The 27,579-nt window shown below is 35.2% G+C and overlaps 1 protein-coding gene across 1 annotated transcript in view; it reads left to right on the forward strand.

The window, feature by feature from the left end:
• LOC114050041 (ryanodine receptor 2) overlaps nucleotides 1-27,579 on the forward strand; it is an 811,539-nt gene that overhangs the window by 336,976 nt on the left and 446,984 nt on the right. Inside the window, exon 11 of the mRNA XM_027871576.1 lies at nucleotides 22,346-22,420. Within this exon, the coding sequence (XP_027727377.1) occupies nucleotides 22,346-22,420 (75 nt within the window). The remainder of the gene's footprint in view (nucleotides 1-22,345; nucleotides 22,421-27,579) is intronic.

Raw genomic sequence — 27,579 nt, forward strand, 5'->3', positions numbered from 1 at the left:
TATTTGAATAATTGATTTAACTTTTATTTATTTTTCAGTGTTAGAGGTCTTTTTAATAAGAAGAAATGTATACATTATTAATTGATGTTGTGGAATGTAGTGAAGTAAGCAGGCTTAAACCCTGTCATTGATAGAGAGGTTTGGTTGTTCAGTGATATTTGCTTAGATATACAAAACATACAGAACTTTCAGCCTGAATTTTAGTAGAGTGGATCAAGATATCTAACTTTTTCCATATCACTGCTAATAGAGTTATTGATGAATAGGTCTATCTGTAATCAATATACTTTCCATAGTAATTTTTTCCCATTTACATTTTTAATTAGCTTTTTATTTTCACTAATTAAATGTAAAAACAATTTTCAACAATCATTTTTCAAATTGAGTTCCATATTCTATCACTCCCTACCCACCCCCCCCCACTGAGAAGGCAAGCAGTTTGATATAGGTTATACATATATAGTCATACAAAACATATTCCCATAGTAGTAATGTAAAAGAAATCATATACCAAAAAAACCCAAGAAAAATAAAGTTAAAAGGAGTATGCTTCAATCTGTATTCAGACTCTCTCAGTTCTTTCTCTGGGGATGGATAGCATTTTTCACTTGTCCTTCAGAGTTGTTTTGGATCGTTGTATTACTGAGAATAGCTAAGTCATTCAAAGTTGATCATCTTTTAGTATTGCTGTTACTGTGTACAATGTTGTCTTGGTTCTACTCATTTTTTTTTCTTTTTTAAAATTTCTTTTGGTATACAGATGTAGGAGTGGTATTGCTAGGTGAAAGAGTATGCATGCTTTTATAGATCTTTAAACCTGCTTCCCGATTGCTCTACATAGTGGTTGAATAAAATGCCTCCAACAATGTATTAGTGTCTCAGTTTTCCCACTTCTCCTTCAACATCTGTCATGTTCCTTTTTTGTCCTATTAGCCAATCTGATAGTTGTGAGGTGGTACCTCAGAGTTGTTTTAATTTGTATTTCTCCAATCAGTAGTGATTTAGAACATTTGTTTTATTTTATTTTATTTTATTTAAAACATTTTAATAAGGTTATAGATAGCTTTGATTACTTCATCTGAAAACTGTTCATTTTTTTTATCATTTGTCAATTGGGAAATGGCTCTTATTTTTTATAAATCTGACTGATTTCTCCATATATTTGAGAGATGAGGCCTTTATCAGAAAAAACTTGCTTCAAAAATATTTGCACAGTTATAATTGATAACTATATTTCCTTCCATCCTATTTCCTGTTCATTTTATTCTCTCTCTCCTTTCACCCTGACTCTCCTCAAAAGTGTTTTGCTTCTGACAACTGCCTCCCCCAATCTGTCCTTCCTTCTTTAAGTATTTTCCACCCTCCCCTTCCTTTTCTACTTACTTTCCCGTAGGGTAAGATAGATTTCTATGCCCAATTGAGGGCATATGTTATTCCTTTGTTGAGCCAATTCCAGTAAGTGTAAGGTTCAAGTGCTCCCCACCATCTCGCTCATCTTCCCCTCCACTGTAAATGCTCTTTTGCAACTCTTTTATGTGAGATAATTTACCCCATTCTCTTTCTCCCAATGAATTTCTTTCTCACCCCTTAATTTTATTTTTTGAGATATCATCCCATCATATTCAACTCATGCCCTCTGTCTGTGTATACTCCTTCTAAATGCCTTCTCAATGAGAAAATTTTTATGAGTTATGAGTGTCATCTTCTTATGTAGGAATGTAAACAGTTTAACCTTATTAGGTCACTTATAATTTCCCTTTCCTATTTACTTTTTTATGCTTCTCTTGAGTCTTGTATTTGAAAGTCAAATATTCTATATTTAGCTCTAGTCTTTTCATCAGGCATGCTCGATTCTGTTTCATTAAATGTCCATTTTTTTGCCCTGAAGGATTATGCTCAGTTTTGTTGGGTAGGTAATTCTTGGTAATCCTGGCTCCTTTGCCCTCTGGAATATCATATTCCATGCCCTCTGATCCTTTAATGTAGAAGCTGCTAAATCTTGTTTTATCCTGACTGTGGCTCCATGATACTTGAATTGTTTCTTTCTAGAATATCAAGGGAGTCTTCCTTGATAATTTATTTTTTTAAAAAATTTTCTTATTTATTTATTTATTTTATCTTATGGCAATTTTTAATTATTTTATTTGTGTTCAACATTTACTTCCACAAGATTTTGAGTTCCAAATTCTCACCCTATCTCGCCCCTCCCCCACCCCAAGATGGCATGCATTCTGAATATCCCTTCCCCTAGTCTGCCTTCCCTTTTATCTCTCCCCCCCCTTCTCTTATCCCCTTCCCCTTCAATTTTCTTATAAGGCAGGATGGATTTCTGTACCCCATTTCCTGTATTTCTTATTTCCCAGTTGCATGTGAAAACATTTTTTTTAAACATGTGCTTTTAAAACTTTGGGTTTCAAATTTTCTCCCTTCCTCTCTCCCCACCCACCGTCATTGATAAGGCAAGCAACTAAATATAGGTTATATATGTGCAGTTATGCAAAACACTTTCATAGTAGACATGCTGTGAAAAACTAACTCTATTTCCCTTAATCCTATCCCACCCCCCCCATTTATTCTATTCTTTCTTTTGACCCTGACACTCCTCAGAAGTACTTGCTTCTGATTACCCCCTTTCCCAGTCTGCCCTCCTCTCTATCATCCCCCTACTCTCTTGTCCCCTTCCCCCCCCTATTTTCCTGTAGGGTAAGACAGATTTCCATACCCAATTGAGTGCGTATGTTATTCCCTCCTTAAGTCAAATTCTATGAGAATAAGATTCACTCATTCCATCTCACCTTCCCTCGTTTCCCCTCCACTGTAAGAGCCTTTTCTGGTTTTTTTTGTGAGATAATTTACCCCTTTCTACCTTTTCCTTTCTCCATCTCCTAATATAATCCTCTCTCACCCCTTAATTTTATTTTCCAGATATGACCTCTTCATTTTCAACTCACCCTGTGCCCCCTATCTATCTCTCTATCTCTATCTATATCTATATCCATATATATGTACATATAATTTTTTCCCCTCCAACTACCCTAATACTGACAAAGGTCTCATGAGTTACAAATATCTTTCCATGCAGGAATGTAAACAGTTCAACCTTAATAAGTCTCTTATGATTTTCTCTTTCCTGTTTACCTCTTCATGTTCCACTTGAGTCTTGTATTCGAAAATCAAATTTTCTATTCAGCTCTGGTCTTTTCATCAAGAATGCTTGAAAGTCCTCTATTTCACTGAATTTCCATTTTTTCCCTAGGATTATACTCAGTTTTGCTAAGTAGGTGATTCTTGATTGTAATCCTATCTCCTTTGACCTCCGGAATATTATATTCCATGCCCTGCTGTCCCTTAATGTAGAAGCAGCTAAATCTTGTGTTATCCTGATTATGTTTCCACAGTACTTGAATTGTTTCTTTCTGGCTGCTTGTAATATTTTCTCCTTGACCTGGGAACTCTGGAATTTGGCTACAACATTCCTAGGAGTTTTCTTTTGGGGATCTCTTTGAGGAGGAGATTGGTGGATTCTTTCAATTTCTATTTTTCCCTCTGGTTCTAAAATATCAGGGGAGTTTTCCTGGATAATTTCTTGAAAGATGATGTCTAGGCTCTTATTTTGATCATGGCTTTCAGATAGTCCAATAATTTTTAAATTCTCTCTTCTGGATCTATTTTCCAGGTCAGTTGTTTTTCCAATGAGATATTTCACATTGTCTTCTATTTTTTCATTCTTTTGGTTTTGTTTTATTGTTTCATGATGTCTCATTAGAGTCATTAATTTTGATTTGCTCAATTCTGATTTTTAAGGAATTATTTTTTTCAGTGAGCTTTTGTACTTCCTTTTTCATTTGACCAGTTCTGCTTTTCAAGGCATTCTTTTCCTCAATGGATTTTTGTATCACTTTTACCATTTAGCCTAGTCTGTTTTTTAAGGTGTTATTTTCTTCAGTGTTTTTTTCTGTCTCCTTTACCAAACTGTTGACTCATTTTTCGTGATTTTCTTGTATCACTCTTATTTCTCTTCCCAATTTTTCCTCTATCTCTCTTGCTTGATTTTCAAAACCCTTTTTGAATTCTTGTATGGCCTGATACCAATTCATAATTTTCTTGGAGACTTTGGATGTAGGTGGTTTGACATTATCATCTTCTTGTGAGTGTGCTTTGATCTTCCTTGTCACCATAACTTCCTGTGGTCAGAATTTTGTTTCTTTTTTGCTCATTTTCCCAGTCTGTTTCTTGACTTTTAACTTTCTGCTAAGGTGTGGCTCTGCTTCTGGGGTCAAGGGCGCACTGTCCCTAGCTTCAGGGGTTTTGTGCAGCTGTTTTCATAGATACTTCTGGGGACCTCCAGGTTCTTCCAGGATGGTATGAACTAAGGAGAGGTGTATTTACTATTCTCCTGTAGTGCTCTTGTCTGTGAGTGACCACAAGCACTCTTTTTTTGGGGGGGGTGGTTAAATGACTTGCTCAGAGTCACACAACTAGTAAGTGTTATGTGTCTGAGGCTGGATTTGAACTCAGGTCCTCCTGACTCTAGGGCGGGTGCTTTATCCACTGCATTACCTAGTTGCCCCTTACAAACTTTCTTTTCTGCCCTGGAACTGTGAAGAGGGTCCCCTGTTCCCCCGTGCCCACAAGCTCTTGTGTGCTAGAGGTCCTCCTGGCCCTGGGACTGCCAGCCAGGACTGTGACTTGGATCTGAGTATGAGCAAAGCAACAGAGTCCTGCCTCAGTGCCTGCAAAGAGATTCCTGTAATCTCCTTCTCGCCAGTTTTTCAACCCCTTACCATCTGTGGGATGAGAGTTCTGAAAGTAGCTACTGTGGCTGCTGAGTCAGCTCTGAAGTGACTGTTCCTGGTTTCCTGGGGTCTGGTCTGGGCTGCATTGGACTGTGCTCCATTTTCACCCGTGCAACAGCCCTTTCCTGTTGATCATATACGGTGTTTTGGGCTGGAAAATTGTTTCACCCTGTCCTTTTGTGGGTTCTGCTGCTCCAGAATTTGTTTTATGGCGTTGTTTAAAGGTGTTTGGAGGGCTTTTGGGGAGAGCTCAGAGGAATCCCTGCCTTTTTGTATCATCTTGGCTCTGCTACTCCATAGTCATTTTTGAGTATGAAATATATAATCTGTAAATAATTCTGATTTTCTAAAGTAGCTTCTGGTTTAATAGGCTCTACATATAACTAAAAATGCTAGGATCAGTCAAGATCTGTGTTATGCCAGGATTATAAAAGACTTGATGAACAGCCATTAATTTTATCAACTTCTTTTATACATTAAGTTAATAATGCTGTCAGTGTGAGGGCTTTGCATCTGAAGGGTAATTGCATGCTTTGTTTATATATTCATTACTTTGTCAAATATGCTAATCTGCAGTCAGCTTCTTCATTAAGGTGAATCTTTTACTATGATAACTATTTCTAAAAGATATATAGTAAAATTTTTTTACTTATTTTAAATAACTCCTGCAAAACATTAGCTGAAAAGAGATAATATATACTTATTGCTTATCGTGTACTCTTGATGCAAATTGGAACAACACATATGAACTTGGCTTCTGGTTGTTTTTTAATGTATTTAAAAATGCTTTAAAGAGTGGCCTTAGAGGCCCTCAGAATTTGAAAGTATCTTAGAAATAATAATAATAACAATAATGATAATCTTGATGAATAGAAAGATAATTTAGAAAGTAATAACTCAGGTAACTGAATACTAGTGATTTTTTTGCATAACTATATTCTTATCCATATTACAGAAGGAAAAAGTAGCTATGTATATAGTTGTTAATAGTTGTACATTAGTTTCTTTTCCTGTACTGCTTATGACTAAAAGAAACATCTGCTTTATTTCACTTTTAATAACTTCACAGTCATAACTATATATTTAGTCTGATAAAAGCAAGAAAATCAGAGAACCTCATAGGTCATCTAAATCAGACCACACTTGAACAGGCATCCTTTTTATATACATTCCCAGTAGAAATTTTCCAACCTCTTCTTGGAAAACTTAAGGGATGGAGAAGTCACTGCTTTTCAAGGCAGCCTGTTCCAGTTTTAGACAAGTCAGTTTTAAGAGTTTTCTTTTCTCCTTACCTCAATCCAAAACTACATTTCTACCCATGGATTCCCTTTCTGCCATTTAGGCCATGTAGAATATATCTAATTCTTTTCCCAAGCATTAGCCCTTTTAATATTTAAAGACACATCAGTTTTCTGGTCTTCCCTTCCTTACATAAAATACTATTGGTTTGTTCGGTCTACTTTCATATAGCATGGTCTCCCAGTCATTTCTCCATCATGAGCATCCTGCTTTTTACATGCTAGAGCTTGTCAATATGTGGAATCTGGAATTGCATGCAAAACTTGAGATATTATCTATCAAGGGTAGACTACCACAGGACTAAAACTGAAACCTCTCTCATTTTGGATAATATTTCTATTTAATTCAACCTTTATGGGAAACCTTTATGGCTGCTATGCTGATTTTTCTCAAATTAAACCATATGTAAGGAAAGGGAAATAGAGATCACTAACAGCTAGCATGGCTTCAACAAGATCAGGTAATTCCAGACTGGTTTCTTCCCCTTTTCATACCAGAAATTTTTGATGAGATCAAATATGCATGACTTACTATTCACCAACATTTTATGACGATACATTTTAGAAAGTTTCTAGGAATTAAAGTCAAATTCCTCAGTCTATAGTTTGAAAATTGTAGCTTTTTTTTTTTAAATTGAGACAGCCTCAGTCAGTGGATGTTTGGTAGACTGGAACGTTTATTTAATGAGAAAGGCAGTGTGGTATAATGAAAAGAATACTGAATTTATAGTCAGAGGATAGTGAGTTAAGATCTCAGCTCCCTATTTCCTAACTGTTTAATCTTGAACAAATTATTTTATCTCTCTGGTGATGTCTCTTTAGCTGTAAAAAAGTGGACTAGAAAATTACTGAGGTTCTATTAAGCTCCAAATACAATGATCTGGTCAATAGTGATTTATACAGTTTCTGATTCTTTAAAGTAGTGAAAATAAAACATTTTCCATAATAATTAAGATGTCCACAATTGTAATGTAATTGGCATTAATGAAATAGGACCTTTTGTTTATCAGAATGTGGTTACAGTTTGGCTGTTCAGGATAGGGACATAATATTGAAAAGGCATGTACAAATGAAACTGTAGACTATTTATGCAAAATAGAATTTATTTACACAAATTCATAAGTTTTTCAATTTCTTTAAAGTGCAGAAAAACAACTTGGAGAATAATTTTCATAGTAATTTCACTTGCTAATATGAGATAGCTAAATAATAGGATATTTTTATATTCTATAATGCTTACATGTTAAAGTCTGACTTTATCTTTTTTTAACATTAATTTTTAAATTGAGTTCCAAATTCTCTCCCTCCATCCTACCCCTCCCCCTTTCATTGAGAATGCAAGCAATATGATACTTATCATATGTGTGAAGTCATGCAAAGTATATTTCCATATTAGTCATGTTGCCAGAAAAAAAAAGCAAGAAAAAATATGCTTCGATCTGCACTCCAGGTCATCAGTTTTCTCTCTCAGGATACAAAGCATTTTTCATCATAAGTCCTTTCTAATTGTCATGGATCATTATATTGACCAGAGTAGCTAAGCCTTTCACAGTTAAAACTTATCTTTTAATGAAATAAAATCTAAAGCTCTTTTGAGTTGGATCTATAGCATTATATTCCATTTTTTCAGCAAGAAGCAAAAGCAGAGATTTTCATACATTTTACTACAGTCTTCTTTCTTCCCCTTCTGACAAATTTATATGTTTTGAACTTGTGTTAGGTTCATACTGTTGTATTTAAGGCCATGTGTAAAAAGTTACAAAAATGATATAGGAATTACTACTACTCATTTCCCATATGAATAACTAGATGATGTTAAATAAAGCAAAATTGGCCCTACCTTCAAGTAATCCACATTCTAATGAGAGAAAAATAATGTAAATAACTGTATACATACAAGATATACAGAACGGATGTACTCTCAGAGAGCAAGGGGCTAGTCACTAGGGGTGGAGTGGTGACGGAGGGGGCAGGAAAAGACTTGCAAAAGGTAGAATTTGAGCTTGTCTTGCAGTAAGCTAGGGAAATTAAGAGATGGAATCAAAGAGGGAACATTTTCTAAACATGAAAGATAGCCAGTGCAATCACAGGTGGAGGTAGAGTGTTTTGTGGGAGAAACAGCAGTTAGATCAGTGGTACTGCATTGTGGAGTAGAGGGAGGTAGGGTAGGCAAATACCGTGAAATTGACTGGAAAGGGAGGCAAGGGGCTAGGTTATGGAAAACTGTAAATTAAAAGTAGAGGATTTTATATTTGATCCTGGAATTAACAGGGAGCCTCTGAGAGTTATTGAAAAAAGGGTGGGAGGGAGGGTGCCATAACCAATAAGGTACCCTTTTGGCTAAAGTCTCTACAGAAACAGAAAAAAAAGTACTTACAAATATTTTTAAACTTTTGTAGTAATTTGTTATTGAAACTTTATGTTACAATTATTTTTTAAAATTTATTTAGTATTTTATTTTTCCCTAGTTACATGTGAAAACATATTTTAACATTTGTTTTTAAACCTTTGAGTTCCAAATTCTCTCCCTTCCTCCTTCATTGAGAAGACAAGCAATTCAATATGGGTTATACATATGTAGTCATGCACAACATTTCCATATTATTCATGTTATGAAAGAAAACATAGATTCCCCCTCCCCCCAAAAAAGGAAAGTAAAAAAATAAAGTATGCTCCAATCTGTATTCAGTAACCATTAGATCTTTCTCTGGGGATGGATAGCAATTTTCATCATAAATCTTTTAGAAATGTCTTGGATCATTGTATTGCTGAGAATGGCTAAGTCATTCACAGCTGATCATATTATAATATTGCTGTTACTTTGTACACAGTACAATTCAATTTGCATCAGCTCATGTAACTATTTCCAGGCTTTTCTGAAAACATCCTACTCATCATTTCTTATAACGCAATAGTATTTCATCATAACCACATACCACAGTTTGTTCAGCCATTCCTCAATTGAGGGACATCCCCTTTGTCACCAGAAAAGAGGTGCTATAAATATTTTTGTACATGTAAGTTATTTTCCTTTTTGTTTTTTATCTCTTTTGGCATACAGATCTAGTAGTGACAATGCTAGGTTAAAGGGTATGCATGGTTTTATAGTCCTTTGGGCCTATTTCCAAATTACTCTATAGAATGGTTGAATCAGTTCACAACTCCACCAACAGTGCATTAATGTCTTATTTTTCCCACATCCCCACCAACATTTATCACTTTCCTTTTCTGTCCTGTTAGCCAATCTAATGGATATGATGTAGTATCTTAGAATTGTTTTAATTTGCATTTCTCCAATCAATAGTGAGTTATAGCATTTCTGCATATGGCTATAGATAGCTTTGATCACTTGATCTGAAAAGTGTTCATATCTTTTAATCATTTATCAGTTGGGGAAGAGTTCTTATTTTTATAAATTTGACTCAATTCTCTTTATGTTTGAGATGAGGCCTTTAACAGTGAAACTTGCTTCACATTTTTTTTCACAGTTACTATTGCTAATTTTAGTTCCCATCCATCCTATTTCTTCCCCCTCTTTATGCAATTCTCCCTTTCCTTTCTCTCTGTCCTTCCTCAAAAGTGTTTTGCTTCTGATCAGCTCCTCCTTTCTATCCCCCATCCCTTCACTTATCCCCTTCCACTCCTACTTTCTTGTAGGGTAAGATAGATTTCTATATCCAATTAAGTGTGTAGGTTATTCCCTCTTTGAGCCAATTCTGGTGAGAGTAAGGTTCATTCACTCCCTCTCACTTCCTCTTCTTCTCCTCCACTGTAAAAGCTTTTTTTGCCTCTTTTTTTTCTTTGGCTTTTTTGGTGAGGCAGTTCATTTTTTTTTTTTTTTTTGCCCTGTAGGATTATACTCAGTTTTGCTGGATAGATGATTCTTGGTTGTAATCCTAGCTCCTTTGCCCTCTGGAATATCATATTCCATGCCCTCTGATCCTTTAATGTAGAAGTTGCTAAATCTTGTGTTATCCTGACTGTGGCTCCATGATACTTGAATTGTTTCTTTCTGGCTGCTTCCAGTATTCTCTCCTTGACCTGGGAGCTCTGGAATTTGGCTGTAATATTCCTGGGAGTTTTCATTTTGGGATCTCATTCAGAAAGTAGTTGGTGGATTCTTTCAATTTCTATTTTACCCCCTGGTTCTAGAATAACAGGGGAGTTTTCCTTAATAATTTCTTGAAAGATGATGTCTAGGCTGTTTTGATCATGACTTTCAGGTAGTCCAATAATTTTTAAATTATCTCTCCTGGATCTGTTTTCCAGGTCAGTTGTTTTTCCAATGAGATATTTCACATTGTCTTATATTTTTTCATTTGTTTGGTTTGTTTTATTGTTTCTTGATGTCCCGTAGAGTCATTAACTTCCATTTGTTTAATTCTAATTTTTAAGGAATTATTTTCTTTTTTTTTGTTTAAAGTATTTTATTAAACTAGATGTACTATTTGCAAATTCTTTTCAAGAGAAATTTTAAAAGCAAAATCATAAAAAGTCTTTCAACAAAAAAATTACATAGTTAACAACAAAATGTGGAAAATATCTTCTACCTTTCAGAATCAAATTTTCTTTCTCCCAAAATATAAATTTTTTTTCTGTTTTTAAAACAACAAAACTATTTATTATGCTACAATAATCTTTTTGAAGATGTTGTAATGGGGGGTAAATCCCATAAAGAAAATTACATTTAAATTTTCTCAACTCAAAATTGTAAAGCAGCATAATGGAAAATAATTACAAAGAAACAAAAGTATGTATATACAACTAGTCCATTGAGCAGAGCAAATCTATGGAATTTTCCTTTGAGAAAACATTGAAGATTATTTTTAATATGGTTAAAACTTTAGCTTTAAGCTTTTCTTTTAAATCATTTGGAGTTAAGTTAATAAATTTTCTAAATTTATTCTGGATAACAGCATTTCAACCTACTACAATTTAGACATTACCCGTAATGTCTAATGAAGATACTTAATACTATCCACAAATGAAGATACTTAATACTATATTTAAGGGGCCAGTTTTACTTAAGCAACAAATATGTCCCAATAACATGGTCTGTCTAAACATTTCTTTAAACATTCCTGCCTTATCAAAATAGGTGGAGAGAAGAGCATAAGTAAGCCTGATGGGACAGGTCCCTACCTACCTATCTTCTCACCCTCTCTTCACTCATGGCACACATGGAAAAAAGGCAAGAGAGGACCCACAAGTGAGAAAAAAAATCCCAGTAGTCCCTTTTATCCCTCTTGGGATATAGCAGGACAAAATGATAGCAACAAATAAGTTGTTTGTTTTGTGTGTCAAATTCAAATGTTCACTTTTTTTTTTAACAAGATTTTTATAGGCAGGAACCATACCTTCTAGTACTCTTCATACTACATGGAAGTGTATAGATATTGTGTAAATGTTAAAATAGTAATACAAAGTTTTTATTTTCTATCTGAAAGTAGAATTGAGGGGAGCATCAAACTTTTAAATGATAATGATAGCTTTCTTTAAAATTCTGTGATCAGTAAGGATGCTGTATTTTTTCATGTTTGATAGACAATATGTTTGACATTAAACTTAGTAAAAAAGTAAGATTCTTTCAAGTTCTGAAAAAACATCACAAATTATTTCATTGTAAAAGTGGAAAGTATTCCTAAGGATATATTTGTAAAACAGTAAAGTCAATTTCAATTGCTGCAAATGTTTCAGTATGTGTTTTAACAACCACAACAACAACAACAAATCAGCCGTTTACTTCACTATAACTTTCAAGCACCCTGGTTTGATTTCAGAGAACCTGAAATTGTGGGACTTGTGAGGTATTTAATGATTGCTGGTTTGCTTCATGCGACTTCTCCCTGGCTGTGGTTTCCTCTTCCCATAATGACAGAGAGATATGGGTTACTACCATTCTGCTTATGTTCTTAGTTTTTTTTAATAATATAGTTATTAAATGATTTATGGCTTCATCCACATGGAGTCCATGTAGGTCCAAAACACTTTGTGGCAGTAGGGATGCATTGACTTTCTCAAATATCTCCATAGCAGCAAGATGGTTGGCTTCTCTCATCTTCTCCTCATGGAGACTACCCTGCTATGCATAAAGTGTGGCAACATTTCTTTTTCCCAATGCAAAAAGCTTTTTTTGCCTTGCTTTATAGCATTCCAGTCTCTTTTGCTGGTGAAGGAGAGCCTCTGCCCTTTAGGCATCATACTTAGGGTACCCAAAATCCTGGAAAGATGGATCACTTTGTATGTCTTCCATCTCTTTGGATTTCTTTGTCTTCTCTTTAAACTTCGGCATGTTATAAGAAGAGACAGTTTCATTTTGGTGAATAAATTCTTGGACTGCAACAGTTTTTTGCAGGATCTGCTTAAGGACACAATTCAGAAATTACACTGTCTGTTCTAAACAGTAGTTGTCCTTGAAAATGTCCATCAGAAAGTTTTGATTGATGGTTGGGAACATCTTCAAGAATTGCTTCTCCTTCAGTTTTGCAGCACAATTTTTTTTCAAACACAAATGGTACCTATTTTATATCATGTTTTTCCTGTAAGGCTATCTCTTCTGACATTATTTCTCCAAATGAAACTTTTTTAGTCTGAGTATTCCAGTGATCCATGAACAGTGGCAACAAATGGATGGATTTTGACACTTCAGCAGTTTTTGCCTGTTCATTGAGATGATTTTCTGTTCAGTGGGCTTTTGTATCTCTTCCATTTGGCCAATTCTGCTTTTTATGAAGTTTTTTTCTTTATTGAATTTTTGTGCCTCTTTTCCCATTTGGTCAGTTCTGCTTTTCAATGCATTCTTCTCAGTGGATTTTTGTATCTCTTTTAGCATTTGGCCTAGTCTGTTTTTTAAGGTGTTATTTTCTTCAGTATTTTTTGTGTCTCCTTTAGCAAGCTGTTAACTTATTTTTCATGATTTTCTTGCATCACTCATTTCTCTTCCCAATTTTTCCTCCGCTTCTCTTACTTGATTTTCAAAATCCTTTTTGAACTTTTCCATGGCCTGAGACCATTTCATATTTTTTTTTGGAGGCTTTGGATATAGTAGCTTTGACTTTGTTATCTTTGGAGTGTATATTTTAATCTTTGTCACCATAGTGACTTTCAGTGGTCAGAACTTTTTTCTCTTGTTTGCTCATTTTGTCAGTCTGTATCTTGACTTTTAACTTTTTCCTGAAGTGTGGTTCTAGGGTGGAGGGCACACTATCCCTAGCTTCAGAAATTTTGTGCAGCTGTTTTCAGAGATACTTCTATGGAACTGTAATTTTTCAGTTCTTCCAAGGTGATTTGACCTAAGGAGAGGTATGTTTTCTTTTCTCTTGTACTGTGCTCTGATCTGTGAGTAACCACAAACCCTCTTTTCTGCCCTGGAACTGCAATGAGGGTTCCTGCTCCTGTGGGGTTCCAAGCTCTGGTGTGGTAGTGTTCCACCTGGCTCACCAGGACTGTGACCCGGTGGTGGCAGGGAGACTCCTTTAATCTCCTGAGCAGTTGTTCAACCCCCTTACTGTCTGTGGGCTAGAGCGGTGGAAGCAGCTGCTGTCACTGCTGATTTGGTGACTCCCAAGGCCTGCCCCTGGTTTGATATGGTTGACTCTGTGCTCGTGTAGCCATATTGGACTATGCACACACTCTGGTGTGACAGACCTTTCCTGTTGACCTTTTAAATTATCTTTGGCTGCCAAATTATTTCCCCCCATCCTTTTGTTGGTTCTGCTGCTCCAGGAATTGTTTTATGGCATTACTTATAAGTGTTTGGAGGAGTTTTGGGGAGAACTAAGGTGAGTCACTGCCTTTTCTCTGTCATCTTGACTCTGCCTACTTATGACAATGATTTAAAACTATCTATCTCCTCTTTTGGTATTTAACATTCACTCTTTATTGTAACTTATATATGTCAAAATACAATAAAAATAAACAAGGAATAAGCAAATAGAAATTTAATTACTTTCTTGTAAATGCTTTTCTTTAAAATCTTACATTGTTAGTTACCTCTGGTTAAAAAAAAAAGTTTGCTTTGATTGAAACTGTAAGATTAAAGCAGAAATGAACTATTCATGGTATGCAATCACAATTCCCTTATGGTGTAAGGCAATATATAAAAGAGTGCCTTGAAGATTCTGAGAAGTTATTTGTGGGGTAACGAATATCATAATCTAGAATAATTGATTGCTTTTGTAAATGAGATGAAAGACAGCTTTGTTGTTTATACTATACTTAATGAAGTTGAAGTTTATTATGAAGAGTAGAGAGTCTTAATCATTCTAGTTCCATTACGAAAATAGTCTAAGGAAATTAGAATGCAGATATGACATTCTAGACTTAGAAATATAATTCCAACCAGTGGAAATTAAGCATTTACGAAGTGTTATTTCTGAAATTTTTTTATGTAAAGACCCAGGACCATGACTTTCATATACCCTCCTCTTCCTGGAATAAAACTGCCAAAGATATGGGCTAGTTTTTTTTTAAGGCAGTTGGGTTAAGTGACTTGCCCAGGGTCACACAGCTGGTAAGTGTCATGTGTTTGGTCTGAGGCCGGATTTGAACTCAGGTCTTCAGGGCCTTTGAACTCCTGACTTCAGGGCCGGTGCTCTATCCATTGCGCCACCTAGCTGTCCCTGGGCTAGAGTTTTTTATGCTATCAGTGGTAGCAACTATCTGTCAGTATTAGTAGTTATGTGAATCACCTAGACTTGATTGATGAAAAATAATGTAATTGTAGCTCAGATGTCTTATGCATCATAGGTTTAGAGCTAAATGGGACCTTGGAGGTCCAACCCCCTCATTTTTATATATCTATATCTATATCTATATATCTATATGTCTATATATCTATAGATCTATAGATATATATAATCAGAATTATAATTAAATTATAATTTAATATATAAATATATATGATAATATATAAAATATATAAAATAAATATAAATTAAAATCAGAAATATAAAGAATCAGAAAAGTTCTTTGGAGAAATAGAGAAGATTTTCCATATTAAATAAACATATTCTAATACTGATACTTAAGTTTGGAGGTTGGAAAAGATGAAGATGAGAAGGCATAATTCAAGAAGAAGGAATAAGAAGATATCCCAAAGATTAGTAAATTACACAGACTCATTCATTGCTTGAACTTTTTTTTTAAAGAAAAGATTTGCAAGGCAACAGACATAAAGAACACCAAATATCACTGTAAAAACAAAACAGAATAAAGAATTGAGATTGGACCTGTGATTTTTTGATATTATGAAATTTCACATGAGGAAACTCCTGGTATCAACATGAGTTGGCACCTCCCTTGCAATTTATAAAGTTGCCTAAAGCATTGAGAGGTTAAATGACTTGCAGAGGGCTACCTATCTCATCCATATCAGAGGTGGGGCTTGAACTCAGGTAGTCATGGCTCTGTGGCCAGTTTTCTAATGGATAAGAAAAGAATTTATATTACTCTGGGAGTGATCCCCAAGGCAGCTATCTGTGGCACACATATCAACAGAAGATCATCTTCTGTTAAGACTTTTTTTTTGAACAGCATCACATCCATTAAGAACACCTAGTTAAGTATAGCGTATTGGTGATCTTTACCAGCAGAGTAAGTATCTTTACTGATATACTATGGATCCTTGAAGTATTCAAATAGGGATGGAGATAAGAACTAGACCTTTGATTCCATTCATATAAGGAATTTCTTAATTAGGAACTTCTCTCTACCACGTAGGTCGGCGCCTTCTTTGCAACTTACATTTTTCAAAATTCCTGAGAGGTCAAGTGACTTGGTTTTGGGATGCAGCTAGTATTTGTCAAATGTGGGACTGGTTCATCTTCTTGTTTCCAAGACCAGCTCTGTATCTGCTGCATCATGCTACCTGTCACCGAAGGGCTGACACATATAAGAGTATTTTGCTTTTTACTAAGAATTAACATACTCAGTAGAAGATGCATTTTTTAAAATGTGTTCTTTTGTTTAATAGGTTTAAGATAGCATGGGTGCATGAATAAGCAGTAATAGATGAGTATTTTGGGGTTTTCCAATCTGGTGACCTTTCTGTAATCTTCCATTCTGTTGTTTAAGAAGCAATGATGTTCTGTGAGGGAGAGATAGGAGGAGTCATGAAAAAGATACCACCGTAATTATTTCTCCTTCCCTGCCATCCCCCTTTGGAGAATTCTCCACAATTAAGAGTCCAGTAAGCGGCAGCAGCTGCCTCCAGTCCATTCTGTGCCGCCATAATCCAGAGGAGCCACCTTTATTAAAAGATGACATTGTTAGTGCCACTACTACCACCACCACCAAGCACTGATCTATTGCCACCAAGAGCTAAAGCATCAAGACACTGTGATAGAGAGACAGGAGGTTTGCAAGGGAACTTATCAAGACCACCACTAGGACCAACCCTATACCTCTAGGTTCTGGTTGGAACTAGCTGCCTTGGACCACAAGCCTCTAAACCCCAGGAGTAGGAGTAAATTTAGGCCACTGACCCTGTCTCCAGCCTGATCTGCCACTATCTACCAGGCAAGGAACCCAAGTAGAGATATGAGGCTAGCACAGCAGTCCTTCTGAAGACTTGATGAGAAAAATTCTAGTCTCCAAAGTCCTTAATACTATCACATGTTTCATTGTTGGATAAAACCATATAAATTTTTTTGAAATGACACTAAAGAAAATGTATTTGTGTGTTAGCCTTATCTCCCCTCTATACTCAGGTCAAACTGGATTACTCATCATTCAGAAGCATCATTTGTACCATATTTTTGATTCTTACACTTTCTGACCTGCCTCAAAAATTGATTTTTGAAGCTTATGTTTTGAGGCACTGTCCTTGATGGTGATACTAGAGTATAGGATTATAGGATTTAGAAGTTGAAAGCACATTATAAACCATTTAGTACCACTTTCTTATTGTACAGAGCAGTTAAGTACATTAAATTTTTTTTTGAAATTTTTTATTTTAAACTTAAATACAAAATGACAAAAGGAAAAAAAAATATTGCTGCAAACAGGAGACCATAAGAGAGGATTCAATATAAAACAATAGATTTCCGTTTCAAGAAAACCTATATAATAACTACTACACATTGTTTTCAAAGCCGCCCAGCTTTTCTTTGCTTCTCTGTTGGTTTTCATTTGTTCTCTGGTGTGTACTTTTTAACCTTATTTTTTTTTCTCCCTTCTCTCACCTCACTACCCTTACAGAAGGCTATGATCAAGCATGGAAATACATATATACATATATATATATATATATATATGTATACACACACACACATACACACACATATATGTATATATACACACATATACATAGATATCTATAAACATACATGCATACACTTATACACATAAATGTAAGACCATGCTACACTTATGTCCTCCTGTCATCTCTTTCTCTGAAGGCAGATAGCATCATCTTTCATAAGTCCAAGTCTTTCCATATTTTTATAAATCAACTAGTTCATCATTTCTTACACCATAGCAATATTCCAACCCAATTATATCCTATCTGGGAAATTGTCTGTGAAAGTTTTTTTCCCCAGTTTTCTACATTCCTTCTATTCATGGCTACATTGGTTTTATTTATACAAAGAAATTTTAATGTAAAATAATTGAAATTATTATTTTATATTTCAACAATGCTCTCAGCTTATAATATAGCTTAAAGTCTGATACTGCTGAAACTAATTCCTTTACCTGTTTTTCCCCTGGTTTCTTTAAAGTTCTTGACCTTTTGTTCTTCTAAAAGAACTTTTATTATTTTTTCTAACTCAGTGGAATAATTTTTAATAATTTAATTGGGATGACATTGAATAAATAGATTAGTTACATAAAATTGTTATTTTAATAATTATATTGGCTTTACCTACCCTTTAGTTATTTAGATCTGAGTTTATATGTATAAAAAGTGTTTTATGTTTATGTTCATATAGTTCCTGTGTCTGTTTTGGCAGGAATAAGCTCAGATATTTTATACTTTCTAGGTGTTTTAAATGGTCTAAAACAATATTGAATAATATTGCCAACACAGTGTAATTTCTCTGTTTTTCACTTTTGATTACATCTATTTTAACTTTAACTTTGTCTGAGATCATGATTACTATCCCTGCTTTATTTTTACATACTAAATTCTACTATTTTATCTTTGTGTGTATCTCTCATTTTTTTAAATGTTCCCTGAAAGCAACATATTGTTAAATTCAGATTTTTAGTTTGCTATCTATCTGTTTCTTTTTTATGAGTAAATTCCTCCCATTCACATTCTAAGCTACAATTACTTGTGTATTTTCCTCCTTCCTGTTTTTCCTTACTGTCTTTCTCACCCTGTTTACCCTAACCCTTCTCATTCCTTTGCTTTACTTCTACTGGCGACATTTTAAACTTAAACTTGAATCACCTGATTTTAATAACTTCATCTTGTTATGTACTTATGAGTGAACCCACATAAACCTCTAAAAATGATACTTGAGTAAAGAAGTGATGTTTAGGCTAATTCAGATGTTGAAACTTTGTTTTTATTTATCATTAAGGGAACCATATGAAAGCAATAATGTTAACTCATTTTTCTTCTCAAAGTTGGTATTTTTAAAAGTTGAGCAGTTTAGATGATTAAGATTAGTATCTTCATAGGTGATGTAGCAAGTGAAACTCATCCATATAACTCTCAATTATTCTTTTCCTTTCTCTTTTTAAAAAAATAATTTGTGTAATGCTAATGAATTTTTCTTTACGATAAGGTCAAGTTATAGAATTTGGAGGTGGGAGATTTTCTGAAGATATTCTGTTTCTTCCTTGCGTCTATTACTTGATTATCTCAGAGAATCTGACCACAATATTTTTCTTTTGATCACAGTTTATAGAACCCTAGATTGTATAATTTAATCCTTTCATGTAACATGTTAAGAAATTTAAGCCCAGAGGTGAAGTGATTTGCGTACCTCCAGGAATCCCCAGTTGATAGCCAGGGAGAGTATACAGATTTTGATGTGGTTAACAGTAGAAGGCCATAGCAGGTTTTTGAGCAAGGAAGGGGCATTGTGAAGACTGTATTTTAAGATTAATTATATAATGATGTGCAGAATGTGTTGAATGAAGAGAAGAACAGAGATGGGAAGAATGACTCAGAAGTTGTTGTTAACAGTAAATACAGATGAGAAGGCATGACTGAAAGTCGTTGAGAAGAAATAAATGACTTAAGATAGGTTTAATGGGGATAAAAGAGAAAAAGACAGTATGGTGAAGTGAATGGAAAGCTGGCCTTAAAGCCAGAAAGATGTAAGTTTGAGTCCTGCCATTGAAACACACACTAGCTCTGTGACCCTAATCAAGTCACTTAACCTCTCACTGCTCTAGGTCTCTGTAAGAGTCAGTTGCAGAGAAAGTACCAGGATGTTACACGGTAGTCTGTTCTGTTAAAAATACAAGATGGCAAAGTTGGCATAAAGAGACTTTAGAAATAATTTAGTCATTGTTCAGATAAGTAAACAGAGACCTAGATTGTGAAAGTGTTTACCCAGAGTCACGCTACTTGTCAGTGGCAGACAGTGGATCTATAGCTCATGTCTTCTAATTATTAACATCCAGTACTCTTAACCTTATATCACAAGTTGACTATAGACCCAAGCAGATTTTATATTTATATATAACTGTACTAACCAGAAAATTTGTGACTAGGCTCATATTGATAGTGTTCTGAGGTAGATCTGACTCAGTCTAGTTCTCTGGCAAATTAGATTTAATATTGGGAATAAAATGAGACATTCTTAGGACATTAAACAGTTAACAAAAGAAGAATTACTTAGTGATAGCTAAAGAAAGCTATTTAGTAAGGATAGGCAATGAGAAAACCTGGAATTGATTCAACTGTTTAAGCATCCTTACCTGAATTACCCATCTTGATTCATTTGCCAGCATCAGATTAGACACCTAGAGATCTTCATGGTTGTGTTGTCCTCAGGCAACAAGGAAATGATATCAGCAGCCCAAGCCTTTAGTCTCTTGAGCCGATCAAATCTTGAGATTTTCTCAATAACTTTTAAAGAATAACTAATCCAACTTGAATAAGGGCAGAGCTTAATAGAACCAGGATTTGAAACAAAGTTTTGTGATTCTAAATCCATTGTTTTTTCCATTATATCATATTGCCTTGTCAGTTACAACTTTGATTTTAGTGAGGCTGTTTCCATGTCCTGGTAGACCCTTTGGTACACATGGATACAACTGAATCATATTCAATTAAACAGATAGTAAACACCTATGAAGTGTTAGGTATTGTGCTACATGCTGGAAATAGGGGTCTAATGACTAGGGAATCTAATGAGTCTGGACCCGTGATTTCATTGTTGGAGAAATTGTCCATGGAAATGGACTGTCAGCCATTTCCATATCATGTTGTCTTCACTCTATCAGAATCTTGGACTCTGCCCATGGGATGATAGTCTGATAGGTGAGCTTTCATCATATCTTGACCAGAATCTGGCCTCCATGTTACTATTTAGCTATTTCTATACCATACTACAATCTTACTGCTGCCACCTTACCCACTTTTCATCTGTTCTTTATTTATTGCTTTCTCCCATTAGAATATAAACTCCTTTAGAGTAGATTTTGCCTTTATCCCCAGCACTTAGTGCAGTGCCTGACAAATATTAAGTGCTTAATAAATTCTCTTTTGCCTATTGTTATTATTTTTGTGTCAGCTAGCATTTTTTCAAAGTTAAATTATGTAACAACAAATTAGACATATTCATTATATGGAATGCTGTTTAGTACAGAAAAAGTTTTGAAAGGAAAGAAATTTTTGTGTTGGATTAAGAAGTTTAGAATTCCTCTTTTACTTCAGGGACTGAAAATTCTCTGATCATTAATCTATCACCCAGGTTGTAGCACAAAGCCTTGTCTATTATTTTATCATTTTACAGAGTCAAATTACCGTCCTTTCTGAAAAGGAAGCTGTATACAATTTTTATACATATCTAAAAAAGAGTGAAATTTTTTGAGAATTCCCTGGAGAATTATTGGGGAGATCCTTATGAGATAATAGAAAATAAATTCTACAACCTTCTAACATTTATTTTTACTACCTTCTCGATATTTATGTTAATATAACAATGACATAGATCAGAAAAGAATCATGGTAATGATTTCAGAAATTTGTACTGAATTTTTATGAAGGGGAAACAATACAAACTATTAAAAGAAATACATTAAATTTAATCTAATCCTTAATATATTTAAAATATTATTACTTTTGTGTATGTGTATGTGTATGTATGTGCATGTGAATATGTGACAAAGGAATTTGCTTGCCTGTGTGCTTTTTCCCCCTAGAGGATAAAGGAACAAAAAAAGCAGTATTTTTTGGAGATATGTTTGCTCAATTTTTTTTTCTGTCATTGTGATCCAATACCAATAACTTTCCAGAGTCACTATAATCTGAGAGTATCTCATATTTTCCAATAAACCAAAACAGAATTGAGATGTTTAAATGTGAAGCCAACTTATTGGGACCAGAACATAAAAGATAGTTCAAAAATCTGTTACTAAAATGACCAAGATCAGTCCTGGAGAGGAGCTGAAAAATTGCCCCTCTTTCCCTTATGCGAGGGACTATAGGTATAAAATATTGTATATGCTGTCATGCATGGTTAATATTATTACTTAATTTTGTTGAACTGTCCCTTTTCTTTTTCTAAGATCTTTGTTACAAGGAATAATTGATCCACTGGGTAGAAGAGGGACAAGATGTATTCAGAAATGACTTTAATATAAAAACAAAAGGTATAAGTAAAAATGAGATACAACTTTTTTGTTAATCCCAGTAAAATCTAACCATTTAAGATGGGCAATTTGGTGGTAGTGGTGCGGGGAATGAAAGCAACAAGGTAGTTGAAATGTTTATGCTGAATGCTTATCCAGGTTAGCCTAATGTCATTATTTTTGTTGTGTCTTGTGTTTGCTATGTTTTTTATTTTTTTAAGTCTCCACCTGTATATTTGGTACTTCAAAAAATTAAACCAGCCAAGCAAACCAACGTCGTTAACCTTTTGTTTATTCACTTAGTTCATATTTCAGTGCTTGAAGTGTCGGTGAAAGATCATCAATGATTGCCCTCTGATAAGATCCCTACAAGATTATTTTCCAGAATTGCTGTGGCTTGAGCTGTTTGCCTTTTTTTTTCAGCCTGAAGAGTATTCACATTCCAAGGATCAAAACCTCCCAAACTCAAAGTATGTCTCTTATTTTTCTTAACAGAACAGTTCATTATGAAGGTGGTGCTGTATCCATTCATGCTCGTTCCCTTTGGAGACTTGAGACCCTAAGAGTTGCGTAAGTTTAAAAAAAAAAGCTTTTTGAATCCCTAGCAATTCAATAAATGTCTGCATCAGCTCCTAAATTCTTTTCTTTTCTTTTCTTTTTTTTGGGGGGGGGTGAGGCAATTGGGGTTAAGTGACATGCCCGGAGTCACACAGCTAGCAGTGAGTGTTACGTGTCTGTAACTGGATTTGAACTCAGGTTCTCCTGACTTCAGGGCTGGTGCACCTAGGTGCCCCAGCTTCTAAATTCTTAATTTTTATCTCCAAACCAATAGTAAAGTTGCTGTTTGTGAGTGTTGACCAAAGGTTCACTTTTATTGAGATATTTTGATTCCCTTGTTGGAAGGAAAAGAATAATTCTCCAAAGCAATAGTTCAGTTTTATAAGTGATCCTCCCTGTCTTCCAGGCTCAGTGAGAAAGCTCTGGGGACTCTGGTATCATTTTATGTGAACATGCTGTTTAATAGGTCACTATTTATCTTATCAATTTATATATACACACAAATACATATAGAAATAAAATATTGATAGTATTCATTACTTTTCTACTGTTAGTTGCCATTGTCCTAAGGTTGGCCTTGTAAGAGTTCTGAGACGGCATCTAAAAAGTTAAGAAAGAATCAGTAACTTTATTTGCCTTCTGTTCTGAGCCTAGTCTCCTCTGTCTTCCTCTAGTATCATGGACAATGGACACCTGGTTCAGAATGTTACTGGAACAATAGGTGATTTTAGGATTTGACAAATGACAAGCTGTGCTTGATTCTATCATGAATTTATTGCTTGATAGGAACAGGTCCTGGATTTAACCTCCTACAGACATAGATGGAAAAGTTGCCTTCAGAAGAAACTTGAGTATAAGACACTAGTACTAGTCATAATTTACAAGTAATATGACAGCTGTTTAAGAGAGAAAGAGAAAGATTAAAGGATTATGGAGTGGGAAGTTAGAGACAGGGAGAGATATAGATAGAGAGACACAGAAAGAGATAGACATAGAAATAGACAAGGACAAACACAGACTCAATATTAGGAGAGCTAGTTGTTTCAAGTGATCAGATTATCGTGCAATTTATTGCTATGTGTTATTGATTTGTTTCTAAAACTATGTGTTATTGATTTGTTTCTAAAACTATGGTGAAGAACTACAGAGTCCCTCATTGTCTGAGCTCCTTGCCTTCATTACTCAGCTGAAGGCTTCAGACTGTGATGGTGGTTGAATCTCAGACCCAGCTCTATTGTCAGAGCCACACAGCTGCTGTTAGCTTCTGTTCTGGCTCCTTAGTTAGCGTGCGACCTCAAGTCTGCAATAGTTCCTTGTCCCTGGTCCATCAGTGGTAGGCAGAGGTTTAGAGTGCATTAGAGGTTTAGAGTGCATTTAGAGTGGGTAGCATCCTTAATTTTCAAAAAGATATTGGGTAGAAAAGCTTTCATAGGTAAAGACTAGGGCAGGGATGTTGATGGTGGTGGTGAAACCAGCAAAAATTTATTATTTACTGGGTGCCAAGCACTGTGCTAAGTGCTGGTGATGTAAATACAAGCTTTCTTTTTTTTTTAAAAAAGGCAGTTCCTGCCTTCAAGGAGTTTACATTATAAAGAGGTGAAGACAACACATAAAAGAGAGCTGAAAAGGAGTGGAGTAGGAAAGTAAGGAACTGATGGGCCATGGTGGCAAAGTTGGGAGAATGAAAGATTACTGGTCTGGGACCTTCCTCACAATGGTAGTTCCAGGAATAAATCAACTATGGGAGAAGAGGGCAGCAGGGACAGAAAGAATAGACAGCTGAAGCCTAGTAGCAAAATCTGTGGAGTGAAGCATGGTGGTAGTTGTGAACATAGATTTTGAAAAACAAGTGAAGGTATATAAAAGAGTGAGCCAAGAAAAGATTACTTTGGCAATTAGGAGATTATCTATGGCCCAGCTCACCCAACATACCTCCTCTACAACCATCCCAGAAAATATGCTATAGTTATCTTATTGGAAAAACTTAGAACAAGTAACAGTCAGTCATTTTTTTTTCAGTCCAGGGTAGCTTATAAAAATAGAGAGGTCTGTGAGCATTGGGCAAGGACAACTAGGAGCATAGCGCAGTGGCAGCAGAGGTGCCACTGCAGTGGGGAGTATTTTAGTCCAACCATTCTGGAAAGCGGTTTGGAACTATGCCCAAAAGGCTATTAAGCTGTGTGTATCCTCTGATCCAGCAATATCTCTACTAGAACTATTCCTCAAGGATATCAGAAAAAGATGAAAATGACCCCTATGTTCAAACACATTTATAGCAGTTCTTTTTGTGGTGGCAAAAAATTGGAAATGGAAGGAATATTTATCAGTTGGGAAATGATTGAACAAGTTATAGTACAGTATATGAATGCAATTGAATATTATTTAGCTGTAAGAAATGATGAAGTAGATGGTTTCAGAAAAAACCTGTAAAGACTTATGTGAACTGATTCAAAATGATATGAGCAGAACTGGGGAACAATCTACACGATAATAGCAATATTATAAAGATAATAAATTTTAAAAGATTTAGTAACTCTGGTTAGCACAATGACTTATCACAGTTCCAAAGAACTCATGATGAAACATACTATCCACCTCCAGGTAGAGAACTTAATAGACTCAGTACAAACTGAAGCACAATATTTTTCTTTTTCTTTTTTCCTTTTTTTTTGAACATGACTAATGTGGAAATTTGATTTGCATGACTATATACGTTTGTAATTTTTTTTCTGGGCTTCCCATTAGGTGGGGAAGGAAGTAGGGAGAGGGAGAGAATTTGAAACGGAAAAAAGTCTCCTTGCTTTTAATAAAATAGGGGTGGTGGAAATAAATTATTGATGAGACAACCCCGAATGGTATAGAGGAGGCAGTATAACACAGCTGTCTGCCGAAACTATTCCAACGAAGGCCTAAGAAGAATGGCAGACCCAGGTGTGATGAGGAAAACCAAGGAAAAATCAGTAAATTATTTTCCCAACACAGGTATGTGGGGAAGGTAGAGGTTTGTGCATATTAGGGACAGAGTCTGACTGAGGCCATGTAGAGCCCTCTGCCTTGGAGATTGAACTGGGACTTTCTATTATGTGTTGAGGCAATAACAAAGCCCCAGATATAGCAATATAGGGCTTGGTGTAGGGTAAAGAGCAGAACCAGAAGTCATTTGGAAGTTCTGCTTATTTTATCCCAAACCTGAGCCTCAGATCCTATGAAACTTGAGGAAGGAACCTCTGCCTACCACTGATGGACCAGGGACAAGGAACTATTGCAGACTTGAGGCCGCACGCTAACTAAGGAGCCAGAACAGAAGCTAACAGCAGCTGTGTGGCTCTGACCATAGAGCTGGGTCTGAGATTCAACCACCATCACAGTCTGAAGCCTTCAGCTGAGTAATGAAGGCAAGGAGCTCAGACAATGAGGGACTCTGTAGTTCTTCACTCAACCTGCAAAACCTGCTAGCTATCTGACAGAAGCTGGAACCAGCTTCAGCATATTGGAGCTAGAACTCATTGCACACATGAAATTGTTGAAATTTGGGAATAAGGCTTGAAAAAGGACTAAACAAAATTAGACTCTTGTCATAAAATTATCTTATGGTGACAGGTAGGCTAAAGACACAAATCCATAAGAAGAGAATGATGCCAAAATATCTATAAGCAAACCCTCCAAGAAAAACCCAGCTTTACATAAGTTCAACTAGAATTCCTGGAAGAAATGGAATAAGAGGTTTTTTTAAAGTTTAAAATTATTTTATAAATAAAGTAAGGGTGCTAGATGAAAGAATTAGAGAAGAGATGAGTGCTTTTGAGGAGTAATTTGCAAAGAGATTTAACATCTTAGAACAAGAATTACAAAACCTTAGTGAAACAGTAGACTCATTAGAATGAATCACCCCATGAGACAATAAATATTAAGATAAAATAAGAATATTGAAAAATAGAAGAAAATGTATGGTATCTCATATCAAAAACAGTAGACCTTGAAAACATGAGAGAGAATTTAAGAACCATTAAAATTATTGAAATCTATGACTTAAAATGGAGCCTTAACATAACATTTCAAAAAATCATGACAAAAATTATCCAAATTTTTTTGAAGCAGAGGCCAGAATGAAAATAAACTCAGCTGGTCACCACCTGAAACAAAGTCCAAAAAGGAAACACACTATTATAGCCATAACCCTAGAGCTTTCAGAGTAAATAAAAATACTGCAAGAAAGAATTCAGGTTTAGGAGTCACAGTTAAGAGCACAGAAAGAGTTTGTTAGCTCCTTTTTCAGTGGAGGTTCAGAATAAAAACTTCAGGGAAAAAAATAAGAAAAATTAAATATATTATTGTAAAAGGCAAAAAATATAGACTTATAACCAAAAATCACCCAGTAAAACTGGGAGAAAAAAAAACTTTTACAAAATAGGGGACTTCGAAGCATTCCTTGATGAAAAGAAAGGAGTTGATTAAAAAATTTGAAATGTATACAGGGGAATCAAGAGAAATATAAAAAGGTAAATATGAGCAAGCAATCGTAAGAGGCTTAAAATGGATGAACATTTCAAAGGGTCAAGGAAATGATAGATGTCTGCTCAGAACCCTAATGTTTTCAGGATTCATAAAGGGACTAAAATAAGAGGGTCAGGAAATGGTTAGTTGTGTTTTGATGATCTTAGAAGAATAAAGGAAAGAGAATGGAAAAGGAATGCAGAAGGGGGAAAAAGGGCAGGTAGGGTAGGGGAAATTATGTCACATAATCATGGAGTTCATGTAGAAATTTGTGCAAAGAGGAAGAGGTGGGAGGTATGAGTTATAATTGAACCCCATTTTAATCTGAACTGGTCAAAAGAGGCAAGAATATATACACAGTCAGATACAGAAATATATCTTCCTAAATTAGGAAACAGGAAAGAATAAGAGGTAAGGGAGATTCAGAGAAGAAGTAGTCATAAGCAAAACAAATTTAACATTAATGGATCACTAAGAGGAGGGGTATGAAAGGAAAGAAAGAAAGCAAGGTAAGAACATGTGATTGGACTCTGGGCAAGGGAAAGAGAACAGGGCACAGAGAAGCAGCATCAATTGCATCAAGTATAGAGCAATGGTACGTGTTACTCACTGTTTCTTTGTAAAGGAATAGGAAGAAAGGAAAAGGAAGAGTATAGGAGTATCAGAGGGAAGTGTAC

This window comes from Vombatus ursinus, unplaced genomic scaffold (genome assembly GCF_900497805.2).
Source record: "Vombatus ursinus unplaced genomic scaffold, bare-nosed wombat genome assembly UNPS02014798.1, whole genome shotgun sequence".
NCBI lineage: Eukaryota > Metazoa > Chordata > Mammalia > Diprotodontia > Vombatidae > Vombatus > Vombatus ursinus.